The sequence below is a fragment of the Vipera berus genome (genome assembly GCF_964194415.1).
Source record: "Vipera berus genome assembly, chromosome: 6".
Taxonomy (NCBI): Eukaryota; Metazoa; Chordata; class Lepidosauria; order Squamata; family Viperidae; genus Vipera; species Vipera berus.
In genome coordinates this window covers 71,733,107-71,760,040 of record NC_138208.1, presented here as the reverse complement: position 1 = coordinate 71,760,040, position 26,934 = coordinate 71,733,107, and the positions used below count along the sequence as shown (strand labels likewise).

At 39.4% G+C, this 26,934-nt stretch overlaps 2 protein-coding genes across 3 annotated transcripts in view; one reads left to right on the top strand and one right to left on the bottom strand.

Moving 5' to 3' along the window:
- Positions 1–33: 33 nt before the first annotated feature.
- Positions 34–10,827, bottom strand: RAB19 (RAB19, member RAS oncogene family). Its single transcript, XM_081330527.1, has 4 exons — positions 10,711–10,827; positions 5,760–5,983; positions 4,884–5,067; positions 34–2,908 (listed from the first exon to the last, which is right to left on the bottom strand). Exons 2-4 carry the CDS (start codon positions 5,952–5,954, stop codon positions 2,643–2,645), a joined length of 645 nt encoding a protein of 214 aa, XP_081186653.1. The 5' UTR covers positions 5,955–5,983; positions 10,711–10,827; the 3' UTR covers positions 34–2,642.
- A 3,332-nt stretch (positions 10,828–14,159) lies between these two features.
- The window catches only part of SLC37A3 (solute carrier family 37 member 3), a 41,670-nt gene continuing 28,895 nt past the window's right edge, over positions 14,160–26,934 (top strand). Inside the window, exons 1-4 of one of the 2 annotated variants that reach the window (XM_081331153.1) lie at positions 14,160–14,214; positions 18,584–18,764; positions 22,778–22,892; positions 25,381–25,473. In XM_081331153.1, the coding sequence (XP_081187279.1) occupies positions 18,670–18,764; positions 22,778–22,892; positions 25,381–25,473 (303 nt within the window). In that variant the 5' untranslated portion in view covers positions 14,160–14,214; positions 18,584–18,669. Of the gene's footprint in view, positions 14,215–14,336; positions 14,399–18,583; positions 18,765–22,777; positions 22,893–25,380; positions 25,474–26,934 lie in introns of those variants that run through there. The other variant, XM_081331154.1, reaches the window with a different exon arrangement.

Sequence of the window (26,934 nt, the reverse complement as noted above, 5' to 3'; positions counted from 1 at the left end):
CCAGCACTCCATTCTCTTCCTAGTCATCCTTTAACTCCTATTGGGTGTATCTGAGTCACACAGGTGTAGGAATATTGTTAGCCAGAATTTGGACCAAATTATCCACTTATTGGGGTTTTTGTGTTCTCTTCATCTTTACAAAGTTGTAGAACAGTGTGATAATCAGAGTTAAAACAATGAAATTCCTGCCTCTCTTAGAAGGATCCTTGTTGCTTGGCAGAATACCTGAGTGGGCTTAATAGCTGTACAACATGCATGCTACTACGTTATTCATAGAAAAAGCAGTCAGGCACCAGTTCTCCTAGGAAGAACTCCTGATGTCATCAAAATCTTTCTCCCTCTTTTCCTCTCCTCTCTTGAAAGGAATTTTAACTTTCATTACATTTAATGCTGCTGGGTTGTCCTTCAATTGTTCTGCTTATGTCCTTTTAGATTGCATTTCCTTTCACTTTTAAATGGAATCAAAATATGTTGCTGAAGACTGTGTTACTTTGCAGCTGCCTTTTGTAAGAAGCACTTTTCCCAAATAAAAAAGGAAAAAAAACAAAAACAGGTGATCTCTGTATTCTTGAGATTTCATTGGGATGGGAAAAAATCCATTCAGGAAGATAAAATGCATTTTCTGAATTTTGCAGCAACGTGGATATCAGCCTCAATTTCTATTTAAACACTATAATAAATGTAGTGATATAAGGTAGTCCACCATATAAATCTGCCTGGATTATTAGATTAGTACTATTAATTTTTTCTATGGATCTTCCAAGTTGTCACTGAGACTTCAGCCTTATTAGCTCTGAAAGAATCAGATGCTTTGTTTAATGGGTGTATTTGTGCTCGGTGTAAGATTTGATCCTAGTAAGCTATTAAGATGAATTGACCCAGTAATAACTAATGTGTTCCAAACCTGATTTCTTCTAGCCTTTTACCATGCTTCTGTTAATGTAAATAGCCATTAAAGACATTGCTTCCTCATTCACCTTTCATTATTTTAGGGCCAGATCTTTCTTCTGTCTAGTTTATTCGCATAACAATACATACTTCAGCAATGATGGAAAAGTCCCTTATTTATTAGAATCTTCATTTTACCTTAAAATCATGTAAAAAGGAAAGGCTTTTAAATATATATCAGTAATAGTTACAGTTATTCAATGCTAGTTAGAGAACCAACCTTTCTCTTTAAAAGAGGGCAATTCAGCAACAAACTTGGGCATGGATAATAGGAAATAAAATGTCAATAAATATATACTAAATTTTCTTATATTATAAAAATGTAAATCTGAGTATAATGAAAAGAAATTTGACTTTAAACCAAAGATTAAAGCATCAAAACTGTACAGAGGCAGGCCTTCCCCAAACCCATACCTTCCAGATGTGTTGGGACTACAAGTCCCAGAATGCCTAGTATATCTGGAGAGCTGATTTAGTGATTATTTCATTTCTTCCCTCAATGCTTTTTTACCAAGTTGGCAAGCACAAAAAACACTTAATCAAATAGAAAACTCACAGTCTCTCTACTTTAAGAAATAACTTTAGAATTATTTCTGAAGAAATGCCTTGTTTGGGAATGCAAGTAAAAGGAAACACAAACACCCCAAAAAAGAGAACTCAGTTCTTTGATTATTAATACCATGGCCAGTGAGACCAGTCTTCTCATAATCAAGTAGTAAAAAATTTAACACTAAGCTATTGCAAAGCTGTACATTGACAAATGCCTTCCAGTAATTTTGAAATGTTGCTATATTGACTTACTGAAAACATACTAATAAATTATGATTAAATATTAAAAGCTACTGCTATTATTTTAAAAAGCTACAGTACAGTATATAGTTTATCATATTTATGGTAACTGAAAAATGCACTACGTTTAATGCTTGTAGTTTCAGTATATTTCTGTATTCTAAGCCTTGTTTTGTGGAACCATCTCTAAGTAGTTGTTACACATGTTGGAAAACAGTGAAATACCGAAATCAACATTTAATTTCACTACAGAATATTCTCTGTGCACTCTTTGACCACTCACTTGACCACCACAATCATTCATTGGTAATCCGTGAACTGCACAAAGTCAATCAGTTAAGGAAGCCAAAACACACACTAAACAAGATTGCCCTGTTAAACATCTGTTTAAACAGACATTGTTATAGTAATCTGAGATAGGAAACTGACTAGACAGAAGCATTTCTTAAGATAGGTAGCAAATCCCTGCAGAACTTGTTTTGTACTTGTTTAGACTTCTGTTGTGTTTTTTTTTAAAAAAAGATTCAGTATTTACCCACAATAATTTGATTCAATTGCTACCAACAATTCTATCATTCTTCAACTAAACATAATATATACAGTACAAGAAACCCACCATTTTTTTCATAGCCACCAGTGAAAAGCAGCCAGAGACTGATAGAAGCAAATAGCTTATCAGAAGTATTCACAGACAATCTTTTCTGTATGAGCTCATGTCTGGCAAAAAAGTCTTTCATCCAGTGCTAGTTTGTGCACATGAAGCTTGTTGCTGACCAGTGGAAACAAGAAACCTCCTATTTCCAAAGAATGACATTCAGCAACAATGGCATGGCATCAGGATGATACAATGAGACTACACAGAAATTCTTGTAATGGAAGAGAGCACTGGAATATGTAGCCTTTGATCAACATGAGCAGTTGGATGTCTCCGTCTGTGAAACCAACACTGGCCTAGAGTCCAGATGAATGTTGTGTGAAGATCCATTCTCCCCATGAAGTTGTAAGGTATTCCTAGCCATCAGTTCCTTAGCCATCAAGATAAAAACCTCATCAATATTTTGGGCCTCCTTGGCTGATGTCTCCAGTACAGCCAGAAGACCATGTTTCTCTGCCAATGTGCAAGCATCTTCAAACAGGACTTGCCGTTTCTCTGATTCATCTGATTTGTTCCCTTTAAATTGGATTAAAGCCATTTTTAGATTTCCAGTGGATAGTTGGGTCAAATAAATGGAGCAAGGGAAAAACTATGAAGCAAACCAAGAAGCATAGTATTCTTAGGCCATCTCCTTGCTCCTCCTTTCACAATGGTCCTACACTCACACTTTCCCTCCTGTTGCTCAGCATCCTGGCAGTTCTAAGAGCATTACTCTGAGGATCATAGGCAGCACACACCTCGATGATATGTCATAAAATTATTGCATGAATGATACAAATGTCATAAGCAGTTGTGGGTGCAACTGATGCAAATTTACATAGTATGCATCATTGTAGCATGACACACACAGTGTCATTTAAAAGTAGAGGTCCCCAATCCCTGGTCCGTAGACTGGCACTGGGCCATGGCATAGCAGTAACTGGCCCATGCAAACAAGTGAAGCCCCATCCGCGGGATGCAGTCAGCACACAAAACCACACCCCTTCTGGTCCACAGAAAAATCTTTCTCCACACAACCGGTCCCTGGTGACCAAAAGGTTGGGGGCCTTTGGTTTAAAGCTCCCAGTCCCACAGGTATCTATGTTGAGGAATTCTCAAATGACACACTCTGAACAGCTATGGTAACAGCCTGCCATATGCTGATGACCACTTCAGAGCCACAAAAATGGGTGGCCGTAGAAGACAATACGATATGGGCATGGTAGTCCTTGACTTGTGACCACAATTAAGTCCACAATTTCTGTTGCTAAACAAGACATTTGGTAAGTGAAGTTTGCCCCATTCTGCCACACTTCTTGCCACAGGTGTTAAGTGAATCACTGCAGTTGTTAACTTAGTAACATTGTTAAGTGAATCTGGCTTCCCCATTGACTTTGCTTGTCAAAGGTCAGAAAAGGTGATCACATGACCCTGGGACATTGCAATCGTGATAAATATGAGTCAGTTGCAAAGCGTCTGAATTTTAATCACGTGACCATGGGGTTGCTGCAATGGTAGTTAGTGTTAAAAACAGCCATAAGTCACTTTTTGCAATGCCAATGTAACTTCGATTGGTCACTAAATGAACTGTTGTAAGTCGAGGACTATTGTACTTCAGAGAGGTGTACATTTTTAAAATGCAATAGACTGCTCTAGAGGCTAGTTGGAAGAATAGAGGGTAGAGATTTGCCCCAATTCATTAGCCATTTCACTTGATCACTCTAAACAGTTGCTTATTCCATAAAATGGAAGGCTAGCCCTGTGTATTTCATACAGCTAGATTTGGTCCCTAAGTTATCTAGCCACAAGACAGGTATAGTATATAATGCATTTAAGGAAGTTTTCTTCTCTTCTGGTTTTGGATTAACAATACTTTATTTTTATTTTACTGTTCTGATTCATCTACCAAAATGGCCTCCTTCTACCTAATATTAGGGCTGCCCCCAGGAAATTCATACAATAATTATTGGTCATTTAATTGTCTAGCCCAGGGGTCTTCAAACTTGTCCCTTTTATGACTTGTGGACTTCAACTCCCAGAATTCCTCAGCCAGCGTGCCTGGCTGAGGAATTCTGGGAGTTGAAGTCCACAAGTCATAAAAGGGACAAGTTTGAAGACCCCTGGGCTAGCCCTATGGTATTCTTATTTTACCACAAAAGATGCTGGTTTTTTCTCTCTACTGTCTAGATTGAACAACAGACTCATTATAATTCTTAATGTTTTGACAAATAAGACATCATCTTGATTTTAGTATTTTACCTAGAATTCATTACTTTGTAGCTAAGAGGATTCATGTGCTAATAAGGTAAACTTAGAACTGCATTTCTTAAAACACTAAGTCAATAACTGGGAAATATTTTTTTCTTAAGATGTTTATACAATGTCTTCCATATTTCTTGCCCATCAATTCTGTTTCAGTAAAATGAATACTATTTTCCCCCCTTCATTTTGAAAGGAACTCTCAAACTTTCTAACTAAGAGAGGCAGAGATGAGATAGACTTCAGAACTTACCAATCAACATTAGGACCAGGTTTGCTGCACCAAATTTTTCAATTTCATAAATCCAATGAGGAATAGACTCAAATGTAGATCTTCTGGTTATATCGTAGGCAAGAATAGCACCATGGGCACTGCGATAATAACTTTGAGTTATTGTGCGGAAGCGTTCTTGGCCTGCCGTATCCCACACTTGTATCTGAAATTGGGAGGAAATGAAATACAGGCAGAAACAGAAATGGTTTCTCAAAATACCTAAATGCTAGAAATTGTTGCTCAGCCACAACTCCTCTATCTTAGCCTTGTGTAACTATATTTACAGTAAAATCCCTAACACAACTATTCTCAGGCAAGTGATATATATATATAAAACTGCATTCAAAGCTTTTCCTGACTTGGATACTCCAAATGTTTGGGAATGACCAAATACTATCCCAACTGCTGCTGTAGAAAAGATGCTGCCAAATTATTTTTATACTAGCCTTCTCTGGATCTGGAAAACTTGCCTGGAACTGCTGCCTCATATGATTTCCCAGCTTCTGAGATTTTCCCCATTCCAAGACCTGATGAAGCCATGACTTATTCCCTTCCCCAGTCTTTAGAAATGCTTGGACATACATTCTATTGTTTTCTTGGCCCAGTCATTGAGGTTATAAGGTTATAATAAGGATGAGAATGGGTCATTGGCTAGAATTCAAGTTTTAACTCTCCTCCACTGCCCAGTTAAACTGTCTTCTTCCCTTTCTCATTACCCAAAGCCCAGAGAGCAGCTATAGGGATATTCATACAATGGCATGAAAGTGCAGGAAAGATGAGAAGTGTGATGCTAATGGCTGGGTGGAAAAATTCTATCAATCATCAAAAGACACAGTAGAGGACTATATTGCTCACCTTCACCTTTTTGCCATCGATTTCCAGGGAACGCACTGTAAAGTCAACCCCAATAGTGTTCTGCTGCTTTGTATGGTATTGTCCTGACTTGAAGCGATGGACCACGCATGTCTTCCCCACATTTGAGTCTCCAATGAGAATGATCTTAAACAAGTAGTCAAAGGCATCATCCATCTCTGCACTGGTGAAAGCCATAATATTCTAGAGATTTGAGAACTTTGGCCCTAGATTAATGGGGGAGGGGAGAGAAGAATGAATGCAAATAGCAAACCAACATAAATTTTAAAACCTAACTAAATTGCAAGTTACTTAAATAGTTTTGATAATTAGGTACTGCTCACAAATGATGCATTCCTTTTCTGATTTAGCAGATTCAGTGCTTTGGTAAAACAAACAGACATCTTAGCTACTACAGATGGTCCTTGTTTAACAACCACTTGTTCAACGACGCTTCAAACTTTTGAGGATGATGAACAAGTGGTAGTTGTGACTAGTCCTCAAAGTTCTGGCCACTGCAACACCCTTGTGGTTACATGATTTTGATCCAGGTACCCAGGAATCAGCCCAGATTTCTCCTAGTCATGTGAATGCTATTTGCAACCTTCCTTGCAGCTTCCCACAAGCAAATTCAATGGGGAAGCTGGCAGAAACACGGAAGCCACAATCACAGGAGGTCTTCACTTAAAAACCTGCACAGTTCTCACTTAGTAACAGTAACCAGACACTGCTGGAACTGCTACTGCTAAGTAGCATGGCCATGTGATATCATGCTTTATGACTGCATCATTGAGCAACAAAAATTCTGGTTATAATTATCATCATTAACCAAGGACTTATCGATATTTCTAAAGTCAACAGAAAATTTTCACCACCCCAGAAATACCTATAGCAAAAATGGGGAAGATGAGGTTTGACAGAGGGTTTCCACCATTCTTCCACTGTGGCTGCTTTCCTAGCTGCAAAATTGTGTGGCAATTCAACTCTCTTGTTGAAATCCATCTTCTTTAGAATGAGGCCCTACAGGCTACTGCAGTGTTATGTTGAAGAAGCTGATTCTTTTAGCCTACTCCTGAAATCAATGCTTGCAAAATCTAAAGCTTATCAAGATTTAACCTTTTCTTGAACTGGAACCTTCAAATAAGATTTGAAGTAATACAATTGGACAAACTCCCCATCCCCATCATATATTAAATACATCGGTATTTTTGTTTTGCTTTGTGCCTTCAAATCAGTGTTGAACTGGACTACTCTCTAAAATCTGTGCAGTTTGTATACATATTGGCAAGATTTTGGAAGTAGTTCACCATTGCCTCCTTCCTAGGGCTGAGTGAGAGTGATTGAGAGCGACTAACCCTAACCCTAACACTGATCACCTAGATGGCTTTTTGCCTATGACAGAATAAGAACTCATAGTTTTCAAGCCTAGTGCCTTAACATCAGATTGGTTCTCTTATCACATGTTAATATTAAAATCTTGTAAAGGAAGGAAGGAAGGAAGGAAGGAAGGAAGGAAGGAAGGAAGGAAGGAAGGAAGGAAAAAGAAAGAAAGAAAGAAAGAAAGAAAGAAAGAAAGAAAGAAAGAAAGAAAGAAAGAAAGAAAGAAGAAGGAAAGAAAGAAAGTCAAAATTCCATTGGATTTTCTGGAATTTCCCCACCAGCTGATGGTTGTGGATAGATAGATAGATAGATAGGTAGGTAGGTAGGTAGGTAGGTAGGTAGGTAGGTAGATAGATAGATAGATAGATAGATAGACAGACAGACAGACAGACAGACAGACAGACAGACAGAACAATCATTTTGAGGAAAAATTAAAAACTTCAGTATTTATTTTTCAAATTCATCAACAGAAATACAGCTAGAAAAGGAGAAGTAATCCTTCTCTTAACATGTACCGGTAGTTGAAAAAAACACTTCCAATCAATCAGCTTTGCTGGGGAACATTTTTAGAAGACAGACATGTTAACAAAAAATAAAATTATTAAATGAGAATATTGTACTATATTGGTGTCACCACTTAAGAGGCCTTGCTCCTTATTCTCTTTCATAGTGGAAACTGAAGCAAGACCCATTTTCAAGGTATTCAAGAAGAAATACTAGTGGGATTTTTTTTCTTTTGCATGTGATCCTCCAGAGGATTCTCCTTATCATCACCCTATCCACATTCTGCACCACAAACTAGTTCCAGGATAGGTCAACACCATTTCACCTCAGCAGGGACAGTCCTTTGAGAAAGATAACTCAAAAACACACTTACTTGGAGGGTGATAGCAAGATAATGAAAAGTTTAAAAGAGCCAGTGCTGCTGTTATTGTTACTGTGTTATTATTATTGTTGTTCAATATAATTAAGCAGTCACTAAAGTCCCAGAGATTCTTTTACTGTCTATTTGGCTTTTTCTTCTGTAGAAGAGAAAAGTAGTATAGCAGACTCAGCAGAACTACAGTTGCTCTTTTGTATTTTTTTTAAAAAGAAAACAGACTATGGGGCTGCATTACAGAAAATCATAAAACTTAAAGAGGAAGGTGAAAAGTAACTCAATTGACTGATTGATCCTGGGAGACTGAACAAGATCAAAGTGACAGAGTGCATCCAAAGAGATACCGTGCAACCATTCTACCACCTCAGATGTTTAGAAAGCTGAGATATTTTTCACTTGTTAACTCTGTAACCAACCTCTGATTTTGCATAACTGCTTCCCTTTTTCTTTCCCTGTCTGTGCATCAGAATCAAGAGAAGAGATGCTGTTGCTTAAGGTTTCCTGTAGCACTGTGGACACACTGTTTAAAACCATTTACATACAGCCAGACCCTGGTAACCATCCAGCATTGCTATTTGGGAGTGACTAATACTGTGTGTTGTGATTCAGGGTCAGCCTGTGGGTTCGGCAGTTGGGTCGGACGACTCAGAGGAGGAGGGGGGTGTTGAAGAGCTTGCTGAGGGGGTTGGAGAGCTTGCTGAGGGGGTTGGAGAGCTTGTTGATGAGAGCCCTCAGCCAGGCCCCTCCCACCTGGTCACGACGGAGACCCAGCTGTGTGAGCCTGACAGCGTGGATGAAGATGACCCACAGCTGGCCCTGTTCAAGGACGCCCGACACAGGAGGCAGTCAATCAGGAGTAAACAGAGGAAGGCAATGGGGCACCTCGGAAGGAGGCAGAGAGAAGCCACGCCCTGAACTGTATAAAAGGGGAATACGTGGGAGGGCTGGTTTGCTGAAGGCAACCGCTTGAATAGCTCCTGTTTCATGGTTCGTGTCTTGTTTTGCTCTGTTTTATGTTAATAAATTTGGCAGGCTTAGTTCCAGCCTCTTGCCATTTGTAAAGGGGTTGTCCCTGCCTTTTCTGCAGGGCCGGTAGCAGGCTGGTACAGAACACTGTGGTCCTACCTAAAACATATCACAAGAATCCTGTGTGCAAATTATGGGCAACTATTGTGTGGAGTACAGGCAGCTGTTCTTGATATCTCCATTTCAACATGTAATAGAAAAATGATAATCCACTTTCAGTTAGATGTTGCACCAATACTGCAGAGTTAGGGATCAACCTATTCTTCAAAGACCTGAGGGCAGGACAAGAACCCATGGATAGAAACTAATCAAGGAGCGTACCAACCTAGAAATAAGGAGAAATTTTCTGACAGTTAGAACAATTATCAATGGAACAACTTGTCTCCAGAAGCTGAGGGGTGCTCCATCATTGGAGGTTTTTAAGAAGAGATAGGACAACCACTTCTCTGAAGTGATATAAAAGATCTCCAAGGTCCCTTCCAATTCTGTTATTCTGTTAGAGTTGAAAGACTTTTTCAATTGGTAGCTTCAGTGGGCAAGTTGAGGCCATCAAAAATGCTCAAAAAATGGCAGCCAAATGAGGCTTATAAAAATCACAGTAGAAAAATGGTCAGAAAAAAACGTATTGTCTAGAAAGCAAATGGATAAGGTTGCTTCCTGTCACATTCTCTGTGCTCCAGATTCTCTATCCTCTTAGTATATACTTGAGTCTACCTTGGCATACTATGAATTAAAAGTATTTGACCACTGTGACTCATCATTTTTATTTGGTGAATATGGGGTATTCTTGGAAAAGCATTCTGAGAAGAAAACCAATCATGCTACAGTCTGGGTGGACATCAAAGTTAGTTGTGGGTTCTAGGCTGTCTATTTCTGCCTGAGTTGATTGTGGTTAGATGCTTGGATATGAGAAGAAGTTTATTAAAAAGAATACTGGGAAACCACAAGTGGTTAAAATGAGGAAGTCAGAGACAGAAAGTTTCACAAAAATGACTACCTTTCCTCTAATCATTTGAGCTCTGAATGTAAGGGTAGATTGTCACTTACATAGGCTTTTGATGGTGATGCAGCAAGCAATTTAACTATTCAATTATCGATACAATTTTGCACTCAGTTACAACCTTGATCTTGAGCTTCTAGAACTTTCTAAAAAGATACTCTTCCCATGGCGAAATAAATAAATAGAACATTAGGCCCAATAAAAAGCAATCCATGCTGGCCTCTGAATAATATTTACTGCATAGATGCAAAATACCTATCTAAATAGATAATTTCTTCCCCCTGAAAGTTTTATTGAACAGAGACTGATTTCTTGCTATTTCATACTTCAGTAAAATCTTTGCACGTGCAAAACGCAGCTGGTCAAAAGGGCACAAACATAAATCACCATTAAGGGCAGAAAAAGAGAATAGGTTTTCACTTTTTTCCTTTCTTCCAGCATCTTTCCTTTGTAGATTAGTCACATGCTGATATATATACTTACTGACTTCAGTCTCTAGCCAGCTAAAAATAAACACAGCAGACTGTTTCCCATTATCAACAGATCTTAACCATCGAAACTATCCTTGCTTCCTTTTTCTACCTTTCCTGTTTTCAGCAACCTGTTTTCACAAAAATTTCCCCCGCAAAACCCAACAAATATTAACAGCAAAGTAAAACTTTAAATACCCGACATAAGTTATATTCCAAAGCACCAGAATCCTTGCTTCTTTAAGCGCCAATTCACCTCTTCTTCACCCTTTTGTCTCACCTGTATGAACAGGTACAGCTTTCTTTATATTCTCCTCCCACCTTTTCTAGTTTTCTTACTGCCTGATGGGAAATGTAGTTCCACAAACTCAGCGCCTTTCCCTCTCCTGCTGGTGAAATGAACCTGATCCATTCAAACTTTGTGTTTTTTTTTAAAGAAACCACATATAAAAGATATGTTGCCAGATTAGAAGTTTAACAGGGGGAAAAAATCAGTTCCTGATTTAAACTTTGCTATTTCTGCAAAGGAAATTTTGCATTATTGCATGTTTATTATGTTTATATCCTCAGGTGACACAAGGCAGAAAATACAACATGCTAGTGTGTCCTTACATATGAGTAAGTCCTGTTGAATTGCATGGGGTTTCTTATAAGTAAATATTCAAAGAACTGTATTACATAATAATATAGTACAGCACATGCTTTCGAAAGCGAATAAGCATAGAGGAGACTAAAGAGATTCTGCATTAATTTAACTGTGATAGTTTTATACCTGCCTTGTTTTTTTAAAAAGAAGCTTAACATTCTATGTGAGAATTTTGAATATATTTTTGAAAATCTAAGTGGAAAAGGAGAAGCAAACTTCAAGTCCAATATCCTAAAAGCAAAATCTCTATGTCAACCTTTTTTAAAAAAATAATCCAGTTCAACTGTTTCTAAATTTATTACTTATTATAATAAAAAAAATCAGCAGGAGTATGATAACTCTTCCAGCTAATAAACTTTATTAAAAAGCATAAGCATGCACAACTGATGAAGTGAGCTGCAATTCATGAAAGCTTATGCCTTTAATAAAATGTATGAATTGTAAAAGATGCTACCAGACTCTGGGTAGTTTTTTTCTTTTGTTTTTGCTACTATCAAGTAACAGGATTGTGCTCTTATAAGCAGATCTGCCTGTGGGATCACATAATATGTGATATCAATATATGTGGATAGGTATTGGTTGCAAGATAAGGCTAGTGTACAGTATTTGCATAAACATTCACATAGTTGCAAATGAAACATAAAGTTACAAATGTAAAACTTGAAATATTGAATTTCTGAAAATCACTCTATATTTTATGCAAAAATAAAGTTTCCAAGCTTCTAAAAAGAGCCAACGACTGAACAATTTTGTTTTAGTGGCTTTAAGAAAATCAGTGTTCAAAACTTTGCAACAAAACCTGTTTATCCATTTCCTCCACACACTTGAGGGTTTTTCTGTTGTTATCAATATTTTGTGCTTTAAGGGTGTGGGCTTACAGCTATCCCATTTGTAATGTCTTGGTGCTCTAAACCCCTAAGCAGAAATTCAACAGGCATTGTTTTGCTATCTATTTCCTTCCTGTCCTGTAGCTGTTGAAAATACATGGGGAAAGCACACTTTAAAAGATGACATACCAGGCAACCAGGATTTAGCTTTTAAATACATGAATGGCATACCCATAAGACATGTAATTTAGCAATTAGAATTGTCTGATGGCAGGAGAAGCTATTCCTATCACTGCATCTCTTTGGCAAGAAAAACTATACCTGTGGAACTTCTGCCATTTTACCCCTTTTAGAAACATAGAAACCCCCACATGCATAACTCTCTGGAAATGAAAAAGTAATGACGATATCTCCTCTAGTGTATGAGACTTTTACTTATACAGATTAAAATTATCTCATACAAATAGATTTCAGTTAGTGGTTGCTAGGAATTGATAGCTATTTCCCAATAATGATTATTCAGTCATTGTTCTCCTTTTCTTATTGTTAAAGATTTCAGGGATCTATAGCTTGCCTCTTCTCATTACACACAGTATAGCTCTTCCGAGCGCCAGTTTGGTATAGTGGTTAAAGCAGTAGGCTAGAAAGGGGAGACCATGAGTTCTAGTCCTGCCTTAGGCACAAAGTCATTTAGGCGACCTTGGCCTAGTAATTCTCTCAGCTCTAGGATGAAGACGGCAATGCCAAACCACTTCTGAAAACCTTACCAAGAAAGCTGCAGGGACTTGACCAAGGGAATGTGCACACCCAAAGGGATCCTATACATGGGTGTCAAATTGCCAGCTGTGAGCCGGTTACATCATATGGAGGCCGCGCCTAGCTCAGCTCTGGCAATGCAAAAAAAGTCACAATACATCGCGACACATCACAAGTTTGACACCTGTGTTATAGGACAGGGGTTCCCAACCGCTGGCCCATGGACCGGTACCGGGCCGTGGCATGCCAGCAACCGGGATGCAGGCAGCACACAAAACCATGCCCCCTCCAGTCTGCAGAAAATTCTCTTTCCACCTAACCAGTCCCTGGTGTCAAAAAGCTTGGGGACCTCTGCTATAGGACATCTATCAGAGGATAGCGAGAATACATCTTACGTATTTTCAGAGAATAGTTCACACACAAAACATCCAAGAACCTCCAGATACAAAAAAGAATTGTGCTTTGAACTGGAAAACTGCTGCTGATCAGTGAGAACAATATAGGGGGGAAATGGTTGACCTGCATACAGTTGTTGCTGTTAGTTGAGAAGTCGTGTCCCACCCATCGCGACCCCATGGTCAACATTCCTCCAGGCCTTCCTGTCCTCTACCATCTTCTGGAGTCCATTTAAGCTCATACGGTAGAGGTATCTTAAGAACTACATTCAGCAACTCCTTCAACAGACATGGAGATGTAGTGATGTTTGAAATGACTTTAGAAGGATTTTTCGACACCACACAATAGTTCAAACGTGTCAGAGATTAGTTTGGGAGCACAGGCTAACAATCTGGCGTACAGTGAAACCAATTTATTTATTATTTACTCTCTCTCAGCATATGTATGATTCAAATACGAATTACCTTCCAGTAAACTGAAACCAAGAACCAGTTTGGTGAAGTGGTTAAGCACCAGACTAGAAACCAGGAAACTGTGAGAGAGGGCCAATCCCTCTCTCAGCCATAGAAAGGAGGACATGGCCACTTATGAAATCTTGCCGAGAAAACCGCAGGGACTCTAAGGCAGACTAAGCACAAACTGGAACCATCACTCCGTCATCGCCCGAGTTAACTTGGCAGTGCAACTCAGTAGACTGCAAGTCTGAAACAGCCCGGTCGTGTTCACGTTTACTCCGAAGCAAAGACCTATTGCTCGATAGCGCTCCTCTCGAATAAGCAGGCAGAGCCTGCGCCATATCTGCCCCCCAACCAGTCGGGCGCGCCACCGAAAGTCATGAGCTCCATTCCAGCCCGTTTAACCTTTTCCTTCGGGCTCCGGGCCGGGCTAGTTCGGAGGTGCAGTGAGAATTCCTGGGGACTGCAATTCCCAGAGTGCACCTCGAGGAAAGGAGACGATGTGGCGGGGAGGGGAGGGGAGGGGAGAGAGAGATTGAGAGAGAGAGAGAGAGAGGAGCGCCAGCTCGGAAGAGGAGGTGGTCATGTGATTTCCAGGAAGTTGCCTTGGAAATGCGGACAGGTGAGCGGTGTTTACGTGGAGCTTCTCTGGCGGGGGCGGGAAGGCGGGAGTTGTAATTAAGGTAATGGACGGGGAGCGCGGGGTGGCTTTGTCTGTGTGGGATGAGGAGCGGCTGTCCCGTGACAGATGGGGCGATCGGAGCGCGAGTGGGTTTCTCGCAGCCTGTTGAAGACCGTGTTAACCGGTTGGTTTGCAGTCTGGGCATGCCAAGTCCGCTCCCACGCTGCCCTCCCTCTTACTTTCTGGATGGCTGATTCCTCCGAGACTGACTGGTTCGCACTGATTCCGTGGCTTTCTCGAGGGCTGCGCTTTCCGCTGTTGTCTGACCGCGGTGCCTTTAACGACCACTTTCTGCCACGTAGCAGTTGAACTGGGGACATCTTCCCCGCCGTTGCAAAACCTTTATCAACGGCTCACTGCATACCTTTCTTTTTTTAAAATGACTCTGCGTGTACGTCTGCATGCGTGGTTTAAAACCTTGGGGTGGGATTTTTCTTTTTCTGTATCTACATATGCACACACATATACATATGTGCATGGTTTAAAACCTTGGGGATTTTCTTTTGATATACCTACGTAGACTCACACACTCATATAAGATGATTTCTCCCTAAACTGACTAACACAGCCCAAGAATGCTGTTGCCAAATGATCTCCATCAGATTAATTTAAAATTGTAGCCAGGAATTTATTATTTATTTTACCTTTCCTGTGGATGTAATCTTAATTTCATCCTTTGCTGATGAACTAGAGTGGACTTGTTTTTTCTATGATTTTAGAGCTCATTTGTTTAGGTGTTACCAACATCTGGGTTATCAGTGCTTGAGGCTATATCATAAAGCTGCAAGCCATAATTGCAAATCCATATCAGGCCAATGTTTGTTTGGAAGAATCTTGAGGTTAGCTTTGTTCTAACCCTAAAGAAGAGGTAATGTGAAAATACGATATTGCAAACAGTGGAATGATTGTTAATGGAGTTCATAAAATAGATCCATTTACAAATCACACTTCTCAGACTGGGAAGTACCTAGCCATCCTTTCTTGAAATTCCTTTGAGAATGTGGTTGTGGCTGAGAATTCCTGTAATTAAACATCTTTGTACCTGCAATACATTCAATTGGTTTAAGAGATTCTGATTATTTTTTTCTCTTTTCTCCTTGGACTGTACATTAGAGTGTTTGATCAATTTGATCAGGGATGTTGTACATAGGTACTATATTGTACCTTTGTACATAATTATTGAGGGCTTTATATGCTGCAAAAATATTCTCAATAACTATATCTAAAATATAAAATATCTCTGTTTTTTGTTCCTTAATTGCCTGGTACTTAATGAGAAAATGTCAGATGTGGCTATACAATTAACGCTATCTGAAGAAAATTTGCATTGTGCATGATTAAATTAGTTCTAATCGTAGAATGCGCAGTACAGAATACAGAAATTTGTGATAGAAGCTGCCATGCCCTTATACATTTCTTGGCAAAGATTTGAAAATGATTTTAAAATGCTATTCCTTCTGTCTTTTTTTTAAAAAAAAATTTCCAGTCTAACCTTTGCAGCTTTGGGATTTTGTGATGGTCTTCAACTTGAGTACTAATCAGGCCAAGTACCAATAATTTACTTACCATTTTGAGGTTCTCTGAGGTTGCCTTTTTTTCTGCCCTCCCCCACCAAAAAATCTCATAAGGCTGTTGTTGAGAAAATATTTGGATCAGAGAGCGCTATATATGTTATTTTGAGATGCTGGAGGAAAGGTTAAGATCTAATAATAATTTCATATATGCAAAGCTCAGAACATACATAATGTCAGCTGTCTTTACAAGCATTGTGGCTTTCTATTCTTTTTAAAGGTGGGATGGGAAATGCTGAAGGAATACTGATTTGTTACAATATCATACATTGATTGTATACTTCCTTGATTACATCTCATTATCTTCTCTATTGAATTCTAAAGGAAAGATGGCAAATATAACACAGTCCTTATTTAGCAATCACCTTGTTTGGTGACTTTTTGCAGTTAAAACAGTGATGAAAAAGTTAAAAGTAATAGAAAATTAACTTTAAAACCAATCCTCATACATGAATTTCACAGGTCTGTAAAGCAAAGCTGAAATAAGATTATAGGCACAGTCACAGTTTCATTTAGCAACTGCCGCATTTAACAACTGAGTTGCAAGCCCCAATTAGGCCCGGGATACTTGCAGGACCATCTGCTACCGGGAACGAATTCCCATCGCCCAGTACGCTCACACAGAGAAGGCCTCCTCAGGGTACCGTCGGCTAGACAATGTCGGCTGGCGAACCCCAGGGGAAGGGCCTTCTCTGTGGGAGCGCCAGTCCTATGGAATCAGCTCCCCCCTGAGCTTCGGATGGCCCAAGATCTCCAGTCCTTTCGCCGCGGCCTCAAAACACTCCTTTTCCACCTGGCTGACCTGGACTGACAGGCATTTTAATTATGTTTACAATTTTTAATTTATTTTTAATTTTTAATTTTAATTTATTGCACAGATGACTTTAATTTTAATTTTATCTTAATTTCTGTACTTATTATATGTTATTGTTGTTAGCCGCCCTGAGTCCTTCGGGAGATAGGGCGGGATATAAATCCCATAAATAAATAAATAAATAAATAAATAAATAAATAAATAAATAAATAAATAAATTGTTGTTAAAGGATAATTACATGTATGCCAATGAAAATTTAAAATGTTTCATGTTTTCTTGGAATATTGTTTGGACCATTTTCTAATGCCAAATGTACAGTTATAGGAACTCTAACTGAATGCAGAGAAGCTTACTCTATTTCTTGATTCATTCTGCACATGTGAATGTATACTCTTGAAAGGAGAGTTTCTATCATGTGACAGCAGTTCTGCTACCCTAGTTGAGATGTCCAGATATTTACTATTCATAAACAGCTGGAGTTAACAAATTAAAGTATAAGAGGACCCTCTACCTGTAGACTACTACATATCTTTTATCTTATCTTTTTACTTAGCAGTTACTTTTCTTTGTCCCTTCCCCCTCCTGCTTCCTAAGAGAATTAGCCAGATAAAGGATAGATAAGTACTGATAAACCATAGGAAGAATAGCAGTCAGCATATTGCCATTCCTTAGGTGTTTACCTACTCTTACTCCAGAATATCTAGCAAGCCCTAGCAGACTCTTCAGAGTTCTCCAGTAGTGAATTCCTGTCTTAGAAATGATCAGGTTTCATGCAGATACTAAAACCTGTAACAAGAGACACATATACTGTAACCTGGAAAACACAGCAGTATGCTCTAAGTAATGTGCTATGTTTGATGAATAGAGCAGCATCTGGCAGCTAAGTGGTTTCGTTTATGTAGATATAGATGTAGATGACCAACTGAGTGAATATTGAAAAGTTGAGAGGGAGGCCCATCTTTTAATATCATGGGCCATAATCTTAGTTATGATGCAAAACTAGCATGTGTACATTAGTGGAGAAGCCACAGCTTCCTTCTAAAACAGAGACTTCACCTGCAATAGATTCCAAGTTCAATCACTATATGTTCAGGAAAGGCTTTTGGAGGTCTGGCAGTCAGGATAAGACTAAGCAAGAAGGTTTGAGCAACCTATATCATCTGCAGGGTATATGTGATCTCCTAGAGCAGGGGTGCCAAACTGCCGGCCCGCAGGCTGGACGCGTCATGACAAAACCGTGCCCACCCCATTGCCGGCAATGGGAAAAAAGCTCCGATATGTTGCACGACATCACATGACGTCACGAGTTTGACATGTCTGTCCTAAAGACAGCAGAGCTGAGAATGTGGGACTCTTTGGTTTGGGGAGATTAAGGTTTACTGCATATCGCACCTTAGCAGTGTTTAATTCCCCACACAAACACATGCAAAAAAGTAAAAGGGAACAAGCTTCCTTTGTTCAAGAACTTTTAAGCCACTATAAGAATTTTACATTTCAAATTCCACCAAAAAGATAAGAGATAAGTGTAACATTTTATAGGGGAACATGTATGTTTGATCATCAGCATTTGCTGCAAACTCATGTCAGTAGTTTTATGAACTTCAGACTAACATTAGCAGTAGTAAAATACCCAAACCATATGAGTTAATGTACCAATTCCCCAAATGCATCTCCAGTAATACCAACATTTAACCAATGAAGGATAAGGAGACATTTAACCATTCCTTATTAAAATTCCTTCTGATACGTCAGGAAATGTAAAACATTAATTTCCCTGATATTTCAAATGAATTAGATGTGCATATAGATGTGACTGTATACATTTGCTGAAAAGTAGGACTTAATTTTTTTTAATGTTTTCCTGTTGCTGTGTCTGTTTCAATATTCCTTGATCTTATTTTGCTTTTATTTTATTTTTAAAAGGTGAAGAGAAATGACATAATTTACATTCCAGCCTTCAGGGGCAAAGAAAGCTGGGGGAAGAAGTTGGGAAAACCTGAAAGGGAGCTATGCCTATTACTCAGAGGAGGCAGTCTACAAACAAACGTCTTGTGTCACAGTTCACACATCATCATGTTGCCGTGTTCCTCCTCACTTTCTTCAGGTAGGTGGTTGTTGCTGAACCTGCATGGGACTCACCTGAATGGTTGAGCAACCTGAATGAAAACAGAGCATTGAAAAGTCCCTTTTATATGGTAGAGTCTGATATGTTGATGCAGAACAAATATTACGTACAAGCTTCTCATCCATTAGGGTTGTATCTTAACCATTTTTTAATCCATGAAAGATAAATCTACCAATTATAACTACCCATAGCTATCTGGTTGCTGAGGAAAACAGGATGCTGGATTTAGATAGGTATTTGGTCTGTTCCTTAAAGCCCTTTGTGAATATCCATAGTATCCATTAGTCCCAACAGCATAGCTAATGTCAACATCAGCTTTTTATTAAAGTATTTCTGTCATGGGCTACATTAATAAGGCAGGCAGTGACCATAAAGAAGAAAATTCACAGTGCACTATGATTAGAATCTTTTATTAATTAGAATGTTGTTGTTGTTAGCTGCGAAGTCGTGTCCAACCCATCGCGACCCCATGGACAATGTTCCTTCTCCAGTGAGTCCTTCCTTCTCATCAGGTGGCCAAAGTATTTGAGTTTCAATTTCAGGATCTGGCCTTCTAAAGAGCAGTCAGGGTTGATCTCCTCTAGGACTGACCGGTTTGATCGCCTTGCAGTCCAAGGGACTCACAGGAATCTTCTCTAGCACCATAGTTCAAAAGCCTCAATTCTTTGGCGCTCAGCCTTTCTTATGGTCCAACTTTCACTGCCATACATTGCAACTGGGAAGACCATAGCCTTGACTATACGCACTTTTGTTGACAGGGTGATGTCTCTGCTTTTTAGTGTGCTGTCTAGATTTGCCATGGCTTTTCTCCCCAAGAGAAAGTGTCTTTTAATTTCTTGGCTACAGTCCCCATCTGCAGTGATCTTGGAGCCCAAGAAAATAAAATCTGTCACTACCTCCATTTCTCTTTGTTCTTCTTCACTTTCTGCCATTACAGTGGTATCATCTGCATATCTTAGGTTGTTAATATTTCTCCCGGCAATCTTAATTCCAACTTTTGATTCATCTAGCCCTGCCTTTCTCATGATGTGCTCTGCATATATGTTAAATAAGCAGGGCGACAGTATACAGCCTTGCCGGACTCCTTTCCCAATTTTGAACCAATCAGTGGTTCCGTGTCCAGTTCTCACTGTTGCTTCTTGACCCGCATATAGGTTTCTCAAGAGACAAATAAGGTGGTCTGGTACTCTCATCTCTTTAAGAACTTGCCACAGTTTGTTGTGATCCACACAATCAAAGGCTTTAGCATAGTCAATGAAGCAGAAGTAGATATTTTCCTGGAACTCCCTAGCTTTCTCCATGATCCAGTGTATGTTGGCAATTTGATCTCTAGTTCCTCTGCCTCTTCAAAATCCTGCCTGTACTTCTGGTAGTTCTCGATCCACATACTGCTGGAGTCTAGCTTGTAGGATTTTAAGCATAACTTTACTAGCATGTGAAATGAGTGCAATGGTGCAGTAGTTTGAACATTCTTTGGCACTGCCTTTCTTTGGAATTGGAATGTAAACTGATCTTTTCCAATCCTGTGGCCACTGTTGAATTTTCCAGATTTGCTGGCAAATTGAGTGTAGCACTTTTACTGCATCGTCTTTTAAGATTTTGAATAGCTCAGCTGGAATACTGTCACCTCCACTAGCTTTGTTGTTGCTCAGCTTTTCTAAGGCCGACTTCACTTCACATTTTAGGATGTCTGGCTCGAGGTCAGTGACCACCTCATCGTGGTTATCAGGGACATTAAGCTCATTCTTTTTTTTTTATTAAAGCTCATTCTTGTATAGTTCTTCTGTGTAATTTTGCCACCTCTTCTTAATCTCTTCTGCCTCTGTTAGGTCCCTGCCATTTTGGTCCTTTATCATGCCCATTTTTGCATTAAACGTTCCCTTCATCTCTCCAATTTTCTTCAAGAGATCTCTAGTACCTCCGTATTCTATTGTTTTCTTCTATTTCTTTGCACTGTTCATTTAAGAAGGCATTCTTATCTCTTCTAGCTATTCTCTGGAATTCTGCATTCAATTGGGCGTATCTTTTTCTCCCTTGCCTTTCGCTTTCCTCCTTTCCTCAGCTATTTGCAAAGCTTCCTCAGATAGCCATTTTGCTTTCTTGCATTTCTTTTTCTTTGGGATGGTTTTAGTTGCTACCTCTTGTACAATGTTGCAACCCTCCATCCATAGTTCTTCAGGCACTCTGTCTACCAGATCTATTTCCTTAAATCTATTTGTCACCTCTACTGTATATTCAACAGGGATATGATTTAATTCATACCTGAGTGTCCTAGTGCTTTTTCCCTATTTTCTTCATTTTAAGCCTAAATTTTGCAACGAGAAGCTCTTGGTCTGAGCCACAGTCAGCTCCTGGTCTGGTTTTTACTTACTGTATAGAGCTTCTCCATCTTTGGCTGCAGAGCACATAGTCAATCTGATTTCTGTGTTGACCGTCTGGTGATGTCCATGTGTAGAGCCATCTGTTGGGTTGCTGGAAAAGAGTGTTTGCTATGACCATCGTATTCTCTTGACAAAATTCTATCAGCCTGTGCCCTGCTTCATTTTGTACTCCAAGGCCAAACTTGCCTGTTATTCCGGTTATCTTTTGGCTTCCTACCTTAGCATTCCAATCCCCCATGATGATAAGGACATCATTTTTGGTGTTAGTTCTATAAGGTGCTGTAGGGCTTCATAGAACTGGTCAATTTCATCCTCTTCAGCACCGGTGGTTGGGGCATAGACTTGGAACTACTGTGATATTGAATGGTTTGCCTTGGATTCGAACTGAGATCATTCTGTCATTTTGGGGATTGTATCCCAGTATTGCTTTTCCTACTCTTTTATTGACTATGAAGGCTACTCCATTTCTTCTGAGGGATTCTTGCCCGCAGTAGTATACCTGATGGTCATCTGAATTAAATTCACCCATTCCTGTCCATTTTAGTTCGCTGATTCCTAAGATGTCGATGTTCAGTCTTGTCATCTCTTGTTTGACCACGTCCAGCTTGCCTTGATTCATGGATCTTACATTCCAGGTTCCTATGGAGAAAAAATCTTTACAGCATCGGACTTTCCTTTCACCACAAGACACATCCACAGCTGAGCGTCCTTTCGGCTTTGGCCCAGTCGCTTCATTCTTTCTGGCGCTACTAGTACTAGCCCTCTGCTCTTCCCCAGTAGCATATTGGATGCCTTCCAACCTGAGGGGCTCATCTTCCAGTATCATATCGTTTTGCCTTTTGGTACTGTCCATAGGGTTTTCATGGCAAAGATACTGGAGTGGGTTGCCATTTCCTTCTCCAGTGGATCACGTTTTGTCAGAACTCTCTGCTATGACCTTTCCGTCTTGGGTGGCCCTGCACGGCATAGCTCATAGCTTCATTGAATTACGCAAGCCCCTTCACCAGAACAAGGCAGTAATCCATGAAGGGGATTAATTAGAATACTTTAGATTAGATAATCTTTATTGTCATTTTTTCCTGTGGGCACAACGGCACACATTAAAAATGAAATTTAGTTACTTGCTCTCAAAGTGTATTTATTGACCAAGTGTGATTGGACACACAAGGAATTTGTCTCTGGTTCATAAGCTCGCAGTGTACATACAAACAACAAAGTAATATAATGGTAAAATACCAATAGGAGAAGGTAGTAGAAAAGATGAGAAGGATAATAGTGATACAGCCCTACTACATGGGTAAATATCTTTAGACATAAGACAGTACTATGGTAATTAGGTAATGCACAATGCACTATGAAGATTGTGATAGAATAAACTAAAATACAATTTGGAATACAATTGTAGTGCCATTTCCACCCACCCACCCCGCCAAGGCCAAAACAATTCACTGATATCCTAAAACTAGATTTTAATTTTTCCTTACTCATAACCAATGTTCTCCTTGCTAGGTACAAGAATAATGTCTTGTTGGACTCCTTGTAGATCTGTGGTAATAATATATGTTTATTTTTTCTTTCTTTTTTTGTAATTCTTCTTTTTAAAATTCCTAGCTACTCTCTTCTCCATGCCTCGCGAAAGACATTTAGCAACGTCAAGGTCAGCATCTCCAGCCAATGGACCCCCTCAGGCTTTAACGACTCTGCCTTCATTCTTCAACCATATGAGGTAAGGGTGTTTACATTTACTGATTTTTCAAAGCCCTGCGCAAGTTAATATCTCCTCAGAAGGTTGCCTGCAGAACAAGCAAGCCAACAAGAATTTGTTGAGGGGAATCAAGGAAGTAGGACTTTTTTGTTGTTTCTTCTCCATCAGAATAACATGGAGGTGAAAAGAACTGGTCTTAGGATGTGCTATATTCGAAGATGCAAGAATTATCTTTGCTATACTTGCTGGCTATCTTGGACATGAAGAGGCAGAGACTAGAGCAGGCATGTCAAACTTGTGACATCGCGCAACGTATCGCGACTTTTCCCCCATTGCCGTCAATGGGGTGGGCGCGGTTTTGGCGTGGAGCATCCAGCCCATGGGCCGGCAGTTTGACATGCCTGGACTAGAGGCAAAACCTCTCTTTAGGGAAGAAGAGGAATCTTAAATTGGGCATCAAGAAGTGACACGAAAGAGACATATAATATGATATGAAACCCTAATGTTGTGAAGAAGAGCTCTTATACTCTTACGCTGTTATAGTCTGGAGCTTCAGAATAGATTCCAGAGCTTTTATGAAATGTTTATAGAGCCCTAGCTAACGAGCAGCTGTTACAAGTTTCAGGGATTGAGGAGGATTCTGTAGGCTTTGCAAAGGGAAGGATTACTGCCTCTGCATTGAACAAACACAATGAGGAGTGATCGTAATTAGTTATTAGGACTCACTTGACAAACGTCTCACTTAGCAACAGAAATTTTGGGCTCAATTGTAGTCATAAATTGAGGACTACCTGTATTGCATCTGAATAAAGCCTAGTGTGTACCTTATTTACAGTCACCATTAAATTTCTAGACTGCCCATCCCACCTGTTAAAACATTATTAAAAAAATACATGAAGAAAAGAAAAGCTTAAAAACAGAGTTAAAAACAAGCTAAAACATATAAGTAAAAATAAATCAGATTAAAATTCAAAGTCTAGGCATTATTCTTCATGGTTTTACCAATACATTCCACTTAATGTGTCTAGCCTTTTGTACTGTTTAAAAGGGGATTTTTGTTAAAAACTTCCTTGTGTACAGGTTTCAGTGAATTTTGTCATCTTGAGCTTCAGACAAGAAAAATCCAAATTATCCCCTATTATTTGCTAGAATTTAGTGAAGGCAAGACACTGTGATAAAGCAGGCAGACCCCTCTTTAATGAAGAGATAAAGCAGTGGTAGGAAGCTGGCTGGGGAATTCTGGGAGTTGAAGTTCCCCCATCATCATGTGGCCAAGATTGAGAAACACTGAGGTAAAGCATACGTAGGCTTGTATGATTCTGTTATCTTAATGTGAAGCTGATTTCTTGTTCTGAGCTACATTCTAGACACATGGTACCTGCATATTTCTAGATCAGGGGTCTTCAAACCTGGCCCTTTTTGTGACTTGTGGACTTCAACTCCCAGAATTAGCTGAGGAATTCTGGGAGTTAAAAGTCCACACACCATAAAAGGGCCAAGTTTGAAGACCCCTGTTCTAGGTATTACATTGACTCAAGGGAATAGGAATCAAAAGTAGGAGAAAGAATCTGTGGCCTTTTATCTGGGGCTTCTAGGAATTATTAGCGCAGCAGGATCTGCAAAGTCATTAATTCTCTTTCTCACATCCCTAATGTGAAGAATTGGCTTTCGAGACCCAGTCTCCTTAGACCAGTATCGTGCTGGTTTTTTTATAGAGACAGGTGTTCAGAGGTAACCTTGTCTCCATTAAATATTTACTGATTGATGCTGGACATGTTAAGTATAGCTAAGCTTAAGCAAACCAGGAGAAAGGGAATTGTGTGATGTCTTGTTTTTCTAATGATATGCTTTCTAGGAGTGTTCTTTGCTCTGTAAACACTGCCATTTCCCATTAACAAGAAGTAGCAGGGAAAGCTGCTGATGCTCCCTGATTAGGAGGTGGTCCTTTGAAAATTAAAGGAAGCATCTGTGATACTGCACCGTAAATCAGATATGCCAGTTTCTGTTTTTTCATGTTTTCTTTTTTTTTTCACTTTGCAGCCCGACTCATTCATTAGAAATGGTCAAGTTCTGTCTAGCAAATTAGTAATGAAGATCTTTAACTGGATACAACTGAGATACTTTGTACAGAAACCCAGACAGACGTAGTTCTTATTGAAGGAACTTCTCTGTCTCAGAAACGGGAAGTCTTTCTTTTTCTGTAGAAGTGAAACTGGAGAGGGATCTTTTAAAATTCTGTTTTAGTAGAACTTACTATGAATATGATCAGTCAGGATTGCTGGGCTTCTGTGTGTTTTACATAGCATGAGAGGGTTGACAAATTTAACACTTTACCTCCTCGCCTTTAGGTGATTCGGATTACATGGCTTCAGAAATGTTAATGACTGGAATCTGAAGGATTAAAGACATTAAGCGAGGTGTTGTTTAATTTAGAGAGGATATAGCCCTATGTTATATTATCCACATATTTGCCATCTCATTTTATAGTAATCTTGACTTTTCTTTGTAGCTTTGGAACAGCAGCCATCTATTTCCTAATACTGAAGAAGCTACATTATTCCTTGGAACACTGGATACCATCTTCTTGTTTTCTTATGCTGTGGTGAGCAAATTCTCCTTCTTTGAATAGTTCTTGAATTGTGAAGGAGGAGAAAGGTTAAATCCATCAGATTCAATATAGCAGATAATTTTATAGGATAACTTGATGTAGATTAGCATTGATCTATGCAGCTCAGTGTCATCTACCAAGCTCTCCGGGTGTTTTTCCACTGCAGCCTCCATCACTCTTCACTATCAGACACGGGCTAGAATTTATGACAACTGGAGTCCAGTCTAGAAGACCTTGCACTGCTAGAATTGACGGCAGTTGGATTACAGGTTACCTATGATTACAGGAGTCTCTTAAGGTTTTATTCAAGAGCCTTTCTTAGCTTTACAAAGAAATAATTGAAAATGGGATCTTTTGCATGCTTCGCCACTGAGCAAAGATTCCATGCCAACTTTATTGGAAAGCTATATTTATTGTCACAAGGCAAATATAAAAGCAAATATACATATCCCAGGATAATGTTGCAGGATCCAATCTGAGTCGGTCACCAGGACTAGAGGCTTAGTTTTCTGAGCTTTTGGACTCGCAAGCCCATCCTCAGGGAACTTCTCTTTCACACATTCTGGTGAGAGAGAAGTTCCTTGAGGATGGGTCCCAGCACGAATCCAAAATCTCAGAAGACTAAATTTTGGCTCCTGACAACCGACCCAGATTGGATCCTGCTATATTTATTGTCTCTCATTAGCTCATGGTGTTAAATACCAGGTTGTTTCATTACAGTTTGCTCAATAAACTGCAACGGATTAGCTATGTGTATCACATTAAACTACAAAACATGGCTCATGCAGTTGTTAGGTTTCCATCACGCAATATGCCAGAGCCAAAGAAACCATTTTACAGCATAATACCTTATGTGAATCCTGCCAAAATCTAGTTAACATTGCACAGTTTTTGAGTACAACCAAATGGTACGGTATTGATTAATTATGCTGGGCCAAAAAACAGATATTGAAAAGAAAGCAGCAATCTCCAGGTTTGTTCGCAGCTTATTTATTTGCTAGATTTATATCCCACTTTTTATTCAGGAACTCAAGGGAGCATACCCAGTGCGCTCTCCTCCTTTTGTTCCCACAATAACGACCCCAATGAGTTTTCACAACTGAGTGTGGATTTGAAGATAAGTCTTACTTCTTCAATCCAACAATTTAACCATACACCAGACTGCTTACAACTCCATCATTTGCTGCCAGGACAGATCCCTACTTTGGACAGGCATCAGTTTGGAGAAATCTATGTGCAGCCTTATACAGGAAGAGTAATTTTTGAGTGCTCTGATTTTCTTGTATAAAAATCTTGACACATCCTTCAAGTGGGCAAAAACACACATTAAAGCATATTTGTCTCATTTGGTATTTCCCACTTTTGAACTGGTAATCATGTTCTCAGAGCACATGAAATGGGAAAAGTTGTTCCTTGAGCATGTTTTTTTCTGCTGCTTTTCCTCTCAGATTTTAG